Source organism: Euprymna scolopes, chromosome 10 (genome assembly GCF_053919585.1).
Source record: "Euprymna scolopes isolate OS-2025 chromosome 10, ASM5391958v1, whole genome shotgun sequence".
NCBI lineage: Eukaryota > Metazoa > Mollusca > Cephalopoda > Sepiida > Sepiolidae > Euprymna > Euprymna scolopes.
Window position 1 is genome coordinate 36,743,662 of NC_136491.1, and position 18,871 is coordinate 36,762,532.

Here is an 18,871-nt window from a genome sequence, read left to right on the forward strand (position 1 = left end):
CAGAAACAACGGGAAACCAACTGTGAAATTTTTTAACTGCTAAAATAACTGTGTAAAAACAATTTTCATGAATTTTAAATGCGTTTTATTTTTTCAACCGGACTAATTTTACTCAATTGGATTCACATTTGGCTTTGTTAAAAGCATTTCTAATGATTATTTCCCCTTTTCGGGTTACCTTTGAAAGCGTCATAATGCTTGCTTCAAGTTTATGCCGGGTTTGTTTTTATATTGTTTTTCCTGCATCTCCTACTCTTTTTCACGCGTTGTTTTAAAGTGCACGTACATTTTTGCAATTTATAACTATAAAAATGGCGGTTTCATTTAATGGCGTTACCAGGAAATTCTAATTTTTTTTCTTTCCGCCCGAGTAGCAGTCAAATTTTCAGTCAACAACCGATTAAATAGTTTTCCCTATGTCTGAATACACTTTATGTAATGTTTCCAAATTTTAGATAAAAACATTGGCCGAGTAATTTGGTAGAGACCGCAAACCTCATATTTTTAAACTTTGAATCTAATTTGGAACCCTTGACATCCATGTATATATATATATACATATATATACATATATATATATATGTATATGTATATATATATACATGAATGCATATATCTATATGGTTATTTATATATATACATATATATATATATATGTGTGTGTGTATATATACATGAATGCATATATCTATATGGTTACTTATATATATATATATATAATATAATATAATATATATATATATATATATATATATATATATATATGGATATATATATGTATATATCTAAAATTATTTACTATAATTATTATTAAATATATAACGTATTGGTTATATGTTAAAAAATAATTTTGTGTAGACATTTATAAATAGTTTAATACAAGCAGATTTTAAAATTCATGCTTTTGTTAAGCCTCTCAGTCCAAGGAATATCTAAATGAACAAAGAAGAAGAAAAAGAAATGCTGTCTAAAGCAATTACATATAAAAACAAACTCTATAACCACATATACACAAAAACGTAGAAATAAAATAATAGGAGCTATTAATAATAGTAGATGTGTCCATTCGAAACATTGTTTTCGTTGGGTAAGGAGACGACATATTAGCGGACTGACGGAACGTTGATTACTAAAAGGTTATTTTAACTCAGAACATTATAACATAGGGCGCAGATTTACTTTTATTCGAATCGATTTTAATTACGGTAGACGACCTCTGTCGGATGAGTGACAAGAGCGAATTTGATTTGGTTTTCACCCGAAAAACAAAAAAATGCTAAAAAGTCAAACTTGTGTAATTGGACGTTGGCCTGCAAAAGATGAACTAATGTGTATTGTTAACGCATGCATAAAAATATCCTGAACTGTCATCTAAGCTTCAGCCTCTGTCCCATAGACGAAATGTAGCACCCTTCTGCTTGTTCTACAAGTACTTTAACGGTGAATGCTCCGACGAACTGCAAGCACTTGTACCCTCTCGCTGTAAGTGCCCCCCGACAAGCAGACAGGCAGCAAAACCCCACCCCTTCACAGTTGAGATCCCTAGATGTAAGAGAGCCTTCTATTCCAGTAGTTTCTTCTCCAGAACCGCTAGATTTGGAATTCCCTTCCGGGTTCCTGCTTCCCCAACTGTACTGACATGCAGAAGTTCAAGTGTAACGTGAACCGATATCTTGCTGCCCAACTCCCCACCTAGTACCCCAGTAGCTTATGCCCCTGATAGTAGCCACTACATCAAAGTGGCAATGTGCCTTGTTTGGGGTGAAGATGTAATGAGAAAGTCATTTAATTGCTATAGTTTTGATATGCATTTAACCTTAGTTTTTATGGTAGCGAATAACGCTGAGGAGCTAAATGTTTCGATTATACCTGATGGCACAGAAGGCATATATTTTTTAAACATTTTAAGTCCTTACTTCATATTATATGCAATATAATAATGAATTAAACAAAAAACACTGACTCTATATAATAAATACGCACAAAAACATCATATTTAAGCTTATTTACGATCGATTAACGCAGGGCAGTCTGCTAACATATATATCCCTGTGTGTGTGTGTGTGTGATTGTGTGTGTGATTGTGTGTGTGTGTGTGTTTGTGTGTGTGTGAGGTGACTTTATTATTTTAGAAAATCAACAGTAGTTTATTTTTGGGCGGTGTAGAACATAATAAATTATGGATTGCGTGGAAGCATGTAAAACCTTCTGGCAGTTCTCCTAGGTTAGTCCCCGACCAGAGCAGAAAATCATTTAATTGTGTTTGGTACACATATCTAGAAGTATACAGTCAACTAGTCATCGGCATTCACTCGATGAGAGTTGAACCGAATTTCGACCGAATGTGGAGGTTTCGTGGGAATATCAAGTTCACACACATCCCTAGTCGGATATATAACCCGGTCAAAAACATCATGACGTTAGGCTTTAGTAATTCTGCAGAGAGTTGTCAACGTTCTCTGACATACAAGGCATGGTATTCTGATCAACCATATGGTAGTGACTAGACTCACCGTTGCTTACTTTGGTGATCTAACTAAAACCAGTGTGTCAATGTGATTATGGATTATAGAAGAATGCATATTAATCTTGACTCACCTCTACGGTACTTAATTTCGATAAACATTATTAGAAATAAATATAATTATACCAACAGTGGGGTATTGACTCTTGAGTATTTTCCCATAATTTGCAATGGGGAAAGTTGAGAAAAATATAAAAAAGTATAATCTTTTATCTTCTCAAAAATCTGCCTTATTTACTGAATTATTGCTGTGTCATTAATGCTCACTCCTGACTTCTGTTCAGTCTTAGTAAAATGGTTAATCTCTGCAAGTTTGTTTCTGCTTGTAAGTGTAAGATTTCGCAATCTCCAGCCATATATATCTTGAATCCACATTGTTAGAATGGAGTAGCAAGAATCATAGTACGACTGCAAGCATGCATGGTATTCTAATGAACTGAGCAGAAATTATAGTTGCCAATTTTCGCGAACACAAAAATTCACTAATTCACAAGAAATGATTCAGTAATTCTTACAAAACAAAAATTAACATAAAAAATTAACACAAAAAATTACCATAAAAAATTAGCACAAAAAATAACACAAAATTTAACACAAAAACTAACGCAAAAATTCATTAATTCTAAAGAAATTCAACAAAAGTAATCTGCACTCATTATTATCATAGACAAAGGGAGGTTACAACACGGATGTTGGTTAAAATGCATCTAAACGTAAATATTGACGGTTTCTACGAAAATTCTATTGAATCCCCATCTTTCTGGTCAAATGCAATGGTAGCTGTAACATTTTTACACAAAGCAGGCTATCAAAGGTAAACTCTAATTTTCTATGTAAAAAGTTATTACATTAAGAGGCAAACATAAAAAAAAACTTCGTTTCTATATTGTGGCTTTTTACTTATATAATCAAAAACAAATCCAAAATATCGTTTTATATCTTGCGTCTGTTAGCTTTACTAATTAGTGAGGAAACAGGAAAACGTTATTTTCTATATTGTGGTTAAGGTTAGGGTTAGAGTAAGGGTTAGTGTTAGGGTTAGGGTTAAGGTTAGGGTTAGGGTTAGGGTTGATTACAATCAGAGATAAATATGTGAACATTTTTTGTCGTATTATTTCTAGTAATCGGAATAGTGTCTTCATACTGCGTGTTATTTGCACAACGTTTCTGTCGATGCAATATTCGAACTCAGTGTTCCTTGTAAACTAAATTGAACTATAGTACTTGACTTTTGTACGTTTACCTTCAGTAAACGTGTTTATGTAAAATAACAAATCATAAGATCAAGCAGCCGTGTTTTATACTCGAAAAAGTTAAGTTTGCTACATACTTCCGAGATATCGTAGTTCTAGTAAAAAGTAAAAATTAAAGTAAAAAAAAGTAAAAAGTAAAAATTAACATCATTAAGCAAAACACTAGGATATATTAATTCTAAAATATTTATAACAAAAAGCGCCAGGGGTGGGGCTTAGGTTGAAATAGATCCATTAAATAACTGAACGATTGACTATTAAAAGAGCGTCCTTGTTAAAGCATGTGTTATTATTGATAGTACAGAAAATAATTCCTATAAAATATGAATTATTATTGTTTGGTCTCTCGAAAAAGGAGGGTGGACCTGTAAATTCATGCTTGTCTGTTCGTCCGTTCGTCTGTCTGCACTTTTCTCAATAATTATGCCTTGGAACTTTTTGAAATTTTGCACAAACATTAAACATGATATGTGTAAACAAGTAACAGAACGGGTTTTCCCTGAAAACTCCGGTTGCCCCCTGGGGGTATTTCGGGTTAAAATGACTAAAATGGAAACTTTTGTGCTTATTAAAAAAAAATGATATCTTGGAGTTTTATAAAACTTTCTGAAATATTGTAACTAACTGATTTCTATATAATTTTGTTTGTCTATACTTCGCGATAACTCTTCGGTGTGCCCCCCAGGGGCATATTTAGGGCTAATAAAAGCACTCCATTTTTGGGACTATTTTACCATATTTGTAACAAATTTTCTGTGTATGTCTATTTAGATGTTTTGCATGGAGCTGAACACAAATTTAAATATGTTAAGGCCTTGGGAAGCTTTGGGGTTGAATGGCAGGGAAAATGATGGACTTATTCATTTCTTTTTTGAATGGTTCAGAACTTACATTTACATATGTCAAGGCTTAAAATTGCACCATTTATTCATTTTCATCAGGATTTGACGACCCCTGGGGACTTATGAGGTGTAATGGGGGGGCAATGCTAAACTTAGTCATTTTTTATGCCTCGTTCACTGTGCACTCATGGGGTGGCATGCAGCTTCACTTGTTTTTTGTTTTTTTTGCTTTCATGGCAGAAATGACGATGGTAAATTCTTATCTCTATTTCGAATATCATACAAAAGTATCTTCGTCTGTATGCGGGTGAATGAGTGAATTCGTTTTTTATGGACTCGGAAACGGCTGGCCCAATTTTGAACAAATAACACTAAGGTGCTTGATATTTTGGGAGTTATAACTTAAAGTAATGCAGCCTTAATTTGTTTTAAATTCCAATGCTGCAATATTTTAAGTTATAAATTTATTATATTTTTTACTAGAATATATTGTCATTTTCTTTTCCATCTTTATCATTTAGTTCTTTACTTTTCAATGTTTAATCTCAACCATATTACAGTTCATGCGCGCATTTTTCTATTGTAATATATATATATATATATATATATATATATATATATACATATATATATGTATATATATATGTGTGTGTGTGTGTGTGTGCGTGTGTGTGTGTGTGTGTGTGTACTTTATGGATAATCTCTGTAATGGATCTATTAGTGAGACAAGGGTGGCGACATCCAAACCTATATATATATATATATATATATATATATATATATATATATATATATATATATATATACTTTTTTTTGGATCCTGGACGCACCAAAAACCTGTCACTTATTAGTTGTACGTTCCCTTAGAACCATAACCCTAACCATAACCCTAACCATAACGTTTTCAACCATCTCAACATTTTAAACCCCATATCACTAATCTAAAACCAGGAATAAACAATTTAACCCATTGAATTTCGCCTCTTGTGTGTATCCAAGTGTCAGAAGCTAATCGGTGATGATTTCACATTTGCTATCACGACCTAAAGTGACAGGCAGCCATTAATCAAATTAACCAACACTACAACAATCGATAAGACATTTTCTCACACATATCCACACGCAGAACCTGTTTATATCTACACGTTATGCATTAAAGTCTTTCCATTAATAGCCACATTTTTATTTCGTTTTTTTATATATTGATATTTTGTAATATGTATATTAATAAATCTGCTGCTTTTAACAGAAAGTTACTCCGCCGACATCAGTTCTGTGTATCTGTTACACGATAATAAACGATGATCTTGCATAATTGTCACGACCTCAAGTTGTATCCACACATTAATCAACCGAGAAACGACCGCTACAACCATCACGCAAACCTACTCCCGCACATACACTTCCACAGCAAAGTTATATTCAGACATTTTGCATTTAACCCTTATAATAACGAATCTCATTCTTCTTTAAAGAATTTTTATGTGATACTTGGTAATTTGTATTATTTGTATTATTTTAACTTAACACGACATAAACTCTATCCTTTTTCTTTTCTTCACGAACTCGGGAATTTTTATGTCAGACTCAGAAATCGATACCAATTTTACAAAGAAAACTTTTTTCCTTTTACTCACAAATTTCAGGGTATAACGATAAAATTATCGCAATAGAAAAGACGACATGATTCCATTTCTATTGTTTTATTATTTTCTTTTCATTTATTTTTTTTCATTTTTTAACTCCTCTGTTTATTTTATTTTTATTTCAGATTTTTTACCTAATAAACAAATCGTTTTCAACGTAACAGTTGTTCTCGTTGTGTTGATTTGATTTTTTTCTGTCTGTCCAACGCACGCTTTCTGAAGTTTGACTGCTGGAAGGTATTGTAAGTACCTGAAAGCAAGATTTCTAATGAATAATTGATGAAAAACGTTTTTTTTTTTGTTGCAGACAATCTAGTAGTTGGCCAGTTGTGTACAAATCACAAGAGCGATAGGAGCATTCTATCATGTCTGAAAGTTACAAAATGTTCAACTCATGGTCTCTACCGATCCAAGTTATTTAAACAGGACCATTGCAAGCATCATAATGTAAATACAAACAGGTCTACGCTTGAGGGCATAACTCAACGAATTACCCGGCTACGGTTATGGTATTCGGTGTTGGTTGCATCACGAATATTGTAATTGGGTGGTTAATTGAACCGTTTATTGTTACTATTAGTGCATTGCTTTTATCATTTTTTACGAAACACCGACTTGAATGAACTAATTCTTCCTATTTTCTAATATCCTAGGAGCAATGGATGACCCAACAAATAATAACAAGAGCTGTAGTGCCGCAGCCCGTTCACTGCTTGTTCTTTCGCCACGGGCGCCGTCAGATGAGGGATACGATAAGTTCCAGGAAGAAGTCAACCGCTACAACGTTAAACCGCCATTCAATTTCCCTAACCCGTTCAACGAAAAGAAAAAGGTTAGATATATTTTCATGTTTTTAAACAATTTAATTTCGCATTATATATATATATATATATATATATATATATATATATATATATATATATATATATATATATATATGTGTATATATACACACACTTAAGTCTTGTAGACTTTGGCGTTAAATAACACATTATAACCAAGGAATCTGATCTTATTAATTTTGGTTCAAACTTTAATCCACAGAGTAATTTTGTCGAACTTGCCGACGGCAGTCAAATAAATTATATAGTTTTGTAATAGAGGCGATGCTAAAATATTATCAAAAAATAATAAAGACGAAATTTGTAACTGTATTCTTAAAAAATTCTTCTATTTATACCTACATTTAAGCAAGACACATTTTCCGTTCAGATCGCCAGTAAACAAGAACCGAATATAAAACTTGGCCAAAACAAGTCAAAATTGATATACCCAAAATAAACTGTATTTGACATTAAAGAAAATAGCCGACTATATCATTTAAAAAGTATGGTTGCCGCAAAAAGCTGCCTGTCACGACATGGAAACCTGGTATAAATTTCTGCGACACTGCTATACAGCTGATATTAAAAAATTACCAAATGTAGTAAAATAAGATGAAAATAATACTTTCAGACGATCTCCCAAAAATCTTTATGCACAGAGTAAAATGGCAAAATATATAAGCAAAACACCAGACAAAAAGGCCACGAAAATTCTCTTACTTGTCGACTGTGACTTGACAGGCCCGATGTGAAGAGATAATTTAATGTATGTATTGAATTTTGTTGACAATTATTCAGGTTTAATTGTGGTTTATTTCCTAAAAAAACAAACAGAACACTATCCTAGCCATTAATAAATATTTAGTTGATATCGCCTCGTACGGCTCGGTAAAATGTATTCGCTAAGACAATGGGACTTAATTTACTTTGAACTTCTATTAATTAACCATGGTATTAAACACAAGAAATCAACGCCATATTTCTCATTTCAAAACTCCACCACTGAAAGATGTTTTCGAGATGGCAAGATGTCTACATATCGAATCAAAATTATCGTATAGTTTATGGACGTACGCTTTAATAACGGCAGCATATATCAAAAATAGATCGTCCAATAGAAGATTGGGCAAAACCCTGTATGAAGCATTTGCGGTGTAAAACAAAATTGAACCGAATGCATATATTTGGTTCAAATTGCTTTGCATTCATAGAAGATAACCGTAATCTAAACATTAAAAGCGAAAAAAGGTATTTTCGTAGGTTAAGATAAAAAGCAGTTTGGCATATACAATCTTCTTTCCAAGTAAGTCAAAATGCCATAAAAAGGTTAGATGTGTAAAATTCAATGATACATATAATTTTAAAAAATCACGAACCAGCGGACGAAAAACCCGAGGGAATATTACTTCGTATTTTTATCAAGGAAACTATTAACACTTACAACAATTGCAGTAAATATTAACTGGACACGTAGATACCCAAAAATTGAAAAGATACAAGAATTTACAGTGAATTACTGTTACTCGTTGAAAAACGCACCAGAAAGTTATAATGAGGTGATTAATTCAGAAAATCACCAAGAATGGAAAAAAGCTATGAAATCTAAATTATCTGAAATTAATATCAAATGGTGGCAAAACCAAAGGATGAAAATATAATTTCTTCTCGCTGAATTTTATCTAAAAAAAATCACAGTCTCTGACAGTGGAACTTTTAAAGCAAGATTTGTTGCAAAAGGTTTTTCACAAATTTCTGGAGTGGAATATTTTGCCACATTTTCACCAACGACAAATTTAATTACAATTAGAATTTATTGCCATTTGCCGCTCAATACAATATAAATGGGTGTGAAAAATGCTTATTGAAATGAAAAATATATTCGTATGGAAACTGAATAAATCACTGTACGGTCTAAAACTAAGTGCTCACAATTTGAATTTAACACTCCATAATTATTTAATAGAACAAGATTTTAAGCAATGTCCCGTAGACACGTAAATGTATAACAAAAATATAGGTAATAATTGTTGATCTTAGGTTTTTAGGTTGACTATATATTACTCATCTCAAATTGTGACAACACTTTAAAATATGTAAAAAAATAAATTCAATTAAATATTTAAAATAACCAATATTGGGCAATTGTCATAGTTCCTTGGTATACAGTTTTCCTGTGCAAATGCGACCATATCAATGAACCGAATCTTCCCAAGTTGAGAATGGAAGATTGCAAACCACGTATAACTCTTGTTGACATAGATATAAATAAAAATATAGATAAAGAAACTAAATTAATAGACAATTGATTATACAGAGAAATTATTGGCAGTCTAATCTATCTTATCACTGCAACTAGGACTGATATATGTTTTACTGTAACAAAACAATACCGACAATTAAGAATTAACACGTGCTAAAAAAATCGTTCGTTATTCTTAAAGGAGCCGTAGGAACAATTTTTCATATTAAAATATCGACATATCTCCTAAATTTAGCAGGAGTTTCGGATTCAGATTGGGGAAACTCTGAGGATCGAAAAAGTATAACGGGATACTGTTTTCAACTGTCAAATACTGGACCTATGATCTCCTGAAAAACTAAAAAAGACAACAAATTGTTGCCCTTTCTACGCGTGAGACAGAGTTTATGGAACTTACACATTCGGGCATACTTATAAGCCAGATCTAAGTAAAAGAAAAAGCAATAGTAATTCATTGTGTCAATTAGAGTAGTAGCCTATTAGAAAATAATTCTATGACACATCAAATGTCGAAGCATACTGATATTAGATATTTCATAAGAGTTGAAATAATTAAAAAATATATTACCATTTGTTATGTAACATCTGAGAATAATATAGCCGTCATTTTCACTAGACCTATAAACAATTTATAGCCGAACATTTTGGAATTTAATCATGAGTAAATCTATTTTAAGAAACACAACATGAAACACAACATGAGAAATCGGAACCACACAAAGAGAAAAAAATAAATAAATAAATAAATAAATAAATAATAATAATAATAATAATAATAATAATAATAATAATAATAATAATAATAATAATGTAAATTGTCTTGGAAAATTTACATTATGTTAAACTGCGACTATTATATATATATATACATATATATATATGTATATATATATATGTATATATATATATTTATATATATATATATACCAAATAAGTCATCTAACAGAATGTTTCAAGTTTTTGTTTGTATATATTTGAAAGGTGTGCATATTTGCATGCTTATATATATATATATATTTGAAAATAATGTATATCTGTATGTCTATATATGTATGAATTTGAAATGTATGTATATTTGTATGCATTTGTGTTTGTAGATAAATATGGCAATATAATTATATTTATATGTATTTTTGTATATATATATATATATATATATATATATATATGTATATATATGAACAATATGTGTAGCTGTGTTTTATATGTATTAAAAAAAAGAACAAAAAGCAAAAAATCCAAAAAAAACTTTGAACAAACACAAAAGTTTATATTATTAAAAATGGCTTATTTTGCGCACATTATACCAATATATTGATATTTTTGGACGAATCAGCATAAAGACTATTCCTTCCCCAAAAAGTAAAAAAAGTTGGGTGTTTTCTTAAGTCAAACCAATAAGAGTGAGAAAGGAATTTTTAATTATATCAAAAAACAGGGTGTGTAAAAATGTTTTTGATTACTAAAGAGGATATAACTCCGATGGCTTCGACGATCGTTTTTAATCAATCAACCAATCAGAAGTATCAAACGTTATCTAAATAAATATTGAATTTTGGATTTAATTCTGTTCGCTGCCAATCTCTGTCTCAAAACGACTGAATCCTGACTGCATTAATTCTTCGCCGCCATATTTGTTACTAAGAATTACTCAACACTCGAAATCGCGACTGCATTGATTCTTCGCCGCCATCTTTGTTACTAAGAATAATCAAACACTCGAAACTATAACTGCATTGATTCTTCGCCGCCATCTTTATTACTAAGATTTACTAAACACTCGAAATCATAACTGCATTGATTCTTCACCGATTTGATTTACTGCCGCCATTTTTTTGCAACACAATATCTCAACACTAAACTGTTGGCCTTTGATTTTTTTTTACCACTGATGGTATTATTGCCTGAGTATATGCCGAAGGATGAGCTTAGAATATAGATTTTGGAGATTATTAATGAAAGGGGGAGAAGTGGGTCCGAAATGCATCCATGAGAAACGTCATCGTTGATATCTTGACTTTTAAAATGTTGTTCACTAGTGACTACTTGTATAAACCAGTCGGAAATGATGAGTGCGACAGTTGAGCAGATATTTCCAGATATTCTATGGCTGGAGATCTTGTGAAGTAGATCTCTATGCAAACCCTTGTCAAATACCATAGATATATCGATTGCTATTACTCAAAAATTGAATCCCCTGTCGGTAGATTCAATGATCCTATGTAAAATTACAGTAAGCGCATCAGCTGTAGCTTTCTTATGATCGAATCAATATTGTTTGAGTATGGTGTTTTTGCCAGGATTAAAAAAAAACAACTCATTACAGACAAAGAAGTAATTGGTCTGCAATGGGATGCTGAAGATTGAAGTCCAGATTTTTGGTTTTTCTACAGATTTTCCAATGTGTGTGGAAACATTTTTATCAAACCATTAATTGAACAGTTTTGCAGGAATAGATACACCCCCACACGCACACACACACACACACACACAGACACACACATATATATATATATATATGTACATGTATATAACTCAACCAATGAATATTTACAAGATTAATGAAACAGTCCGAAGTAGAGCAAGATATCATTTTTATTATTTTACAACTTATCTTTCGCATAAAAATATAGGCTGAAAGAGTGTGTAGTTACTTGTAACTGGCTAGCTAGCCGAAATATTGTCGTGAATGTGTAGCGACATATAAATGATCATAACATAAAAGTCATATATATATATATATATATATATATATATATATATATATATATATATATATATATATAAAGAAGCTTGGAGTAAATAAAATGTAAAAAAAAATTATATAAAGAATAAAGCTTTAATTTTCGAATAACAAAAAAAAAAGCAAAATTTTACCTATAGCAGCGTTAGTACCTACATTATCTTACTTCTAAAACGTCTTTGATTACAAAATAGAATTCAACTATATTAGGATGAAAACAGAGAACCTTAACTAATATTTTATCAATGAAAGCAAGGATCCTCAGCCGCATATCATGTAGCTGTTTTCGAAGATTTAAAAAGCAGCCATATATAAGTACTGGAGAGAATGGTTACATACTGTGCAATACCACATTTGTTTAGTTTCATATAAAAATTCTGTTCGCTGTTTTTTTTTAATGGATGGTTCGAAACAAAACCTTCGAAAGTGAGTACATCATTTCTATTTAAATGTAATGTGTAATTACCAATTATAATCCAGAAGAACTTTCGAGTTAATCATCATAGTTTTCCTTCCAGAATCTTTCCAGGTTATTGTAAGTATGCGATATGTTTCCTCATAAACTATGAAGGTTTTTTGTCATATATCCAGGATTACGTTTATTTTAGCATAATAAAAAAATGATGTTTGACAGTTATTATGCATCAGCTTGTATCTTTTTTCTTCGTGCCAACATCTTATCATGCTAACTGCAAAGTTATCTCATTTTCAGTAAATATCTATGATGATTGACTCGCCGGTGGATTTCGTACTATAAGCTCAGCCGTATGCAATCTAAATGTATTATGTGTTTATAAGTTTGGTGAAAAAATAATGTTTTTGACGTTCAACTTCCAAAGATTATATCTTTTTACATAATAAACATTATCAATTGAATTGAGAACAATTATAATCGAAGTTTATTCGTCCCATTTGCATAGGCATCATATCGACTTTTGTAGGAATTTTCGCGCAGTAAATTTTCCAGATGTTTGAAAAAGTCTTAATCGATTGGCGAGAGATCCAATGAATATGGCGGATGAGGCATATTTGTTCCGATATAAATAATTGTACACTTACGTAGAAAATATGTTTGATAATATTGACCGTTACTTGATCTTAGTCTACTTCACTATAGATGTGCTTATGTACAGATCAAAACTCATGTTTTGAAAACTCGTTACTTTCATCATTTAAATTTTTTGTGTTTTCTTGCAGATTCCTCTCTTTGCGGCTCATCTTTATGACGCAGTATTTCTTTACGCCCGTTGCATCCACGAAATGTTGTCCGAGAATTTGGATATCAGGAATGGAACAGCAGTGATCAGCAGAATTCGAAACAAAACCTTCGAAAGTGAGTACATCATTTCTATTTAAATGTAATTTGTAATTAATAGGCCCATGACCACATCATATTATATGCATTGTTTTGATTCTTGAATGCATGTCCGATACAGTTATTCAGCCGAGAACCACATCACTATATATATATATATATATATATATATATGATTAGTTTTTTTTTTTGAAAAAGAATTCCAGCAGAGTGCTCAATTAAAAGGAAAATCCAAATTTTAAGAGCGTACTTATGTTTTGTGTACAGAAAGCTGTTAGTTGAGACAGGTCATTGGTACCGTCGGTTTCAAGCCCGATAATAAGGCCCGTTTAAGGTATCCTTATCAAGCTCTCTTCAGCCAATATTCGTCTCGTGACGAATATTGGCTGAAGAGAGCTTGATAAGGATACCTTAAACGGGCCTTATTATCGGGCTTGAAACCGACGGTACCAATGACCTGTCTCAACTAACAACTTTCTGTACACAAAATATAAAAATATATATATATATTTATATATATATATATTTATATATATATATATATATATATATATAATATAAAGCTGAATTTTGTGTGTGTGTGTGTGTGTCTGGTCACGAATAGGCTCCTATACGGTGGACTATTTAAAAAAAAACTGATTACATATAATGATGATAGAAGATGTATCGAGACACAGGAATGGGTATGTTTTATCCTGTAGAACGGTGGTGCATTAAAATTGTTGGGTCTGCGTTCGCGCCTGGTCCACAAAGTATGGAAATAAAAAATTTAAAAATTAAAAAAAAAAACGTTTACGAGTGCTTTCGATATAGATGTACATAAGAATACTTTGATAAGTATGTTTTAACTTAAATAGGGGTGTTATAATAAAACTGGGGGATCTAAGTTCGCGCCTGTCCTCCATAGAATAGAAATAGGCACACACTTTAATAAAGACTATACATATCTATCTGCGTAAGTATACTTTGATAATTGTGTTTCAGTTTGAAGAAATATGCTATAATAAAATTATGGGGTGTTCGTCCGCACCTGACCTTCATAGAATGGAAATATGTCACAAATTTTAAGGTTTTTTTAATATTGATCCACAGAATATTGTGATAAGTGTTTCAGTGTGAACACGTATGGTATAATAAATTATGATGTTTATCTATTTTATCTGTACTTTCATCATATTCTGCTTTGGTTTTGATACCCCCAAATTCGGACCCTTCCTTTTCATAACCTATCATACTTTCATAAATCAGAGTCCATATTCTGTATGCTGTTTTTGAACCCAGTCAACGACGGGTACTTTTGCTAGTATATATATATATATATATATATATATATATATATATATATACATATATATATATATATAAATATATATATATATATATAAATGTTTTAGTCATACAGTTACAATTAGTTTTACTTTAGCATAAAAAGCGATGTTATACAATTATGTTACATCTGCTCATTTTTTTGTGTTTCTTTTTCATGTCAATGTACTGTTTATGGCAAATTTAAGTAAACATTAAAACGGTCAGTTTATCTCATTCCGGTTAAGCTACTGAATATGATCTAAAACTATATCCGATGGTGAGGCCCAGCTTGCGGCTTTTGGAGAGCCACCCTTTAATTGCCCCTGATCCCGGGTCTACTATGACCCGGAGTGGTTGTACATGTTAGGGTCCCAACTATGGGTTAAGTAGAAACCGACTTAAAAAACAACAACAAATATACTCTATTCAAAAATTATTCTTCAAAATCACTGGATTCGGCATTAAATAACCTAAAAATGGGTTCATATGCCGTAAAACAAAAACAACCAACAATTCCAGTTAATGCATATGATGAGGGAATCTTTGGTCGCTATCGAGGTACGAGCTCCGCCGTGTGAAATCTACATATGTGATTATTATTTTTTTTTTTTTGTATATAGAGCTTAAGGCTTTGTGCAAAAGTAAGCAAATTTCTTTTGTACAACTTCTAATTTTGTCAGTGCAATGACTGCCACAAGACAAATCATAGACTAAATTTCAGGTTTTACATCAGAGTTTTCATTTTCCTATACTTATGTCTTAACGAATACTTGGGATGCGTACTTAACAGCGAATTAAACGTGCACCAAGATACCAATCTGACAATGTTTACGTCTCGGCGCGTTACATGCAGCTCCTAGCGTGCATAAATCATCACACATCTAATACTGACCAGCTACATTGTTCCTTAACTTCGGTAATCCACTGAGAACCTGTGTGTGAACGTGATTGTGTCGTGTAATATATATATGTGTATATATATATATATATATATATATATATGTATATATATGCATATATATAATGTGTGTGTCAATGATTAAAATTATATAAAAATATACTGATCTATATAGAGTATGAAGAGGAGTGCTATAGAAATTTATTTCTTTTAATTTTTATTAATTAGATTAAATCTATTTATTTATAAGCCTTACATATGCAGAAGATGTGTTAAATAATATTAATTTTAAGTTTATGTTAATACTCTATTAAAACCAATGCATCAATTAATACACACACAATGTATATATATATATATATATATATATATATATATATATATATATATATATATATATATATATATAAAGCTATATATGAGGTGAGTTAACGTGTGTAGGTCGTGGTTTACAAAGAATCATTGTGTATAAAACAAGGAATACAAGATAAAATGTATTAGTTTCTATTCCACTAGGTTTAAGAAGACTTAGATTTTTCTCTACACACGAAAAAAGTGAGCAAATATTATGATTAGTACAAAAATTGAAAGCTTTACAGTTCGAAAGCAAGTAATGTTCAGCATATTATAAAGATATAGATATAGATGCAAGCAAAAAGAAAAAAAAGAAAAAAAAAGAAAAAAAGGCAAAAGACCCGAGTGTTTAGATGTGATGTTTTGAATACAATAAATATTATAACCAAAGTTTCATTTCATTCGAACAAAACACTAAGAAACGGGGCCTAATTAGCGTCGGACCCGTTTTTTAGGGTCACCCTTTATATATATATATATATATATATATGTATATATATATATATATATATATATGTATATATATATATATATATACAGAGAGAGAGGGAGGAGGAGATGAAAAATAGTAGTCGCACAAACAGATTTTACCTACTACTAGCAGCGAGGCCCGCCGTTGCCCGCGACTTAATAATGATCAACGGATGTTCCACTCTCCTATATGTTTATTGTCATCGAATTCGGTGAAATCACAACGTTTTATCAAAGTTACCGATTGCCTAGTCTAGTTGAAGACCCGTCGCATTTGACCGGAAGGGCGCTTTAACTTCCTCCTACCAGTCAATTAGTGTACAATAAATTGTAATCTATAATAAACTGTAGTTATACTGTTGTACTGTAAAGAACCTATTGTTCATTTTATAAAATTATTTTTATATGTAATCGCTTCAACTAAAGTTCAAAATTGAAACATCAACTATAATGCTTCAATTGTTCCTTAAATAGAAACATAAAATTCAGTAACGCCCCTGTCATATCAAAGAATATATTGTGTGTTTAATATCTCGGGTGTTTCGACTTGCGTGGCAATAAAACTTCTCAAATACACTTGTGCTGCTAGGCTGTGTAAGGTGTTAATTTGGTTGAAATTGCCCGTTCTTTTGTTTTTCATGGGATTACTTTTATTATTGATTATCGATACAGGTCAAAACCATTCCGATTGAAAACCTATCTAAGAACACTGTCAGGCACATGAAGTACTTTCGTGTGAAATTTCATTAAACGATGTCGAGCCGCTACTGAGTCCATGGGAAGCGTACTAACACACTAAACACACACATATACACACAAAGTTCATTACATATATATATATATATATATATATATATATATATATATATATATATATATATATATATATATATATATATATATAACGAAAATAATGGAAATAGTATTCCGACAAAATTGAGAAATAAAAAGAGACAAACCGTATTATGTGTTCATCAACGTTTCGTCTTTATTTCAAGATTTCCTCTGGATGAAAGAGATTAAGAAACCAAAGACACCAGTACAAAATATTTGAAAATGTTTCACGTGCAAAGTCTGAAGCTGTTCTATTTTAGAAAAAAACGGAAAAAGACGTTAGAAATTCAAAAAGAGGCGGGGGCATTTTAGTGACGTCATATAGTCGTTAATGTAATTTTAAAACATATGGACAGAGTTAATATTCTTACTGGAAAGAAATATAGCTGTTGAAATTCAAATATAGGTTTGTAACAGAAATAAAATGAGTATTTTTTTTAATGTAATTTATAGATTGAGATTATATGTATTAAGTATTACAGGGGGTGTTTGAATGGTGTTAGAAGGTTAACCTGTGTCTACAGTAAAATTATGTTCTTTTAATAAAAGTTTACTTATTAATGACGCTATGTTATAGAAACCTGCACGTTGTTTAATTGTGCATGAATTTGGGATAAGAGCGGATTCCAGAAGTCTCCGGCGAGGTTTATTTGAAATAAATTTAACTACTTTTGCTTGTTTAAAGTCAAAGGTGCGATTTTGCTGCAATGAATGGGAGAATAATGCACTTAAAGAATTGCTATTATTATATTTTATGTTCACTGAGCCTTTTTTCTAATTTACGCTGGGTTTCATCAATATATTTATTATGACAATTTTGGCAAGGAATAGTGTATATACCTCCATTGGAAACTGGTTTGTTTTGGAGATGCTTCATAGTTTTTAATATGTGTCTTATGGTTAGTGATGTGGTTTGAACGATAGGAATTTCTAGTTAGTTTAGTGTGTAACAGATTATTATATTATTGGTGGGTGTCGGTAAAAAATATATATCTGTTTATGAGAGAAAGGTCTGGTGTATATGATTTTTTTGTATTTATCCTGGAAAATATTTGTGTAGCTTTTCTCTTAGTATTCAATATGAAATATGTCGGATATTGCAAGGTTTTCAAAATGTTTGTGAGGTATTTGAATTTTTCGTCCAGATATTCATGACTTCAAATTCTGAAACCGCCTAAGAAGAAACCAATCATCATCCATGTTTTTATTTTATTATTATGGTGCGAATAGAAATGTATGTAATCGTCTTTGTGTGTAGTTTTGCGGTGAACTTTGAAGGGTAGTTTATTACTGGATTTTATAATAAGTATATCTAGAAAAGGTAATGAGTTATTGTTTTCTGTTTCAGAGGTATACTTTATGAAAGGTTCGACTGAGTCTAATTTGTCTCTAATGATATTTATGCGCGTGTTTTCAGGAAGAAAAATTAAAATGTCATCAATGTATCTAAAATACTCTGTGTTTGGAGGTAATCTGAATTTGAAAGGACCAGATTCTAGGATTTCTAAGAAAATGCAAGCTAATACTGCACTGAGAGGGTTACCCATAGGAAGTCCAAAATTTTGTTTATAGAAATTGTTATTGAAGTGAAAATAAGTC

At 31.2% G+C, this 18,871-nt stretch overlaps 1 protein-coding gene across 2 annotated transcripts in view; it reads left to right on the top strand.

The window, feature by feature from the left end:
- Positions 1-18,871, top strand: part of LOC145285923 (guanylate cyclase 32E-like) — a 1,316,276-nt gene that overhangs the window by 887,715 nt on the left and 409,690 nt on the right. For both annotated transcript variants that reach the window (XM_080134424.1, XM_080134425.1), the window contains exons 4-5: positions 6,919-7,097; positions 13,290-13,425. In XM_080134424.1, the coding sequence (XP_079990550.1) occupies positions 6,919-7,097; positions 13,290-13,425 (315 nt within the window). The remainder of the gene's footprint in view (positions 1-6,918; positions 7,098-13,289; positions 13,426-18,871) is intronic.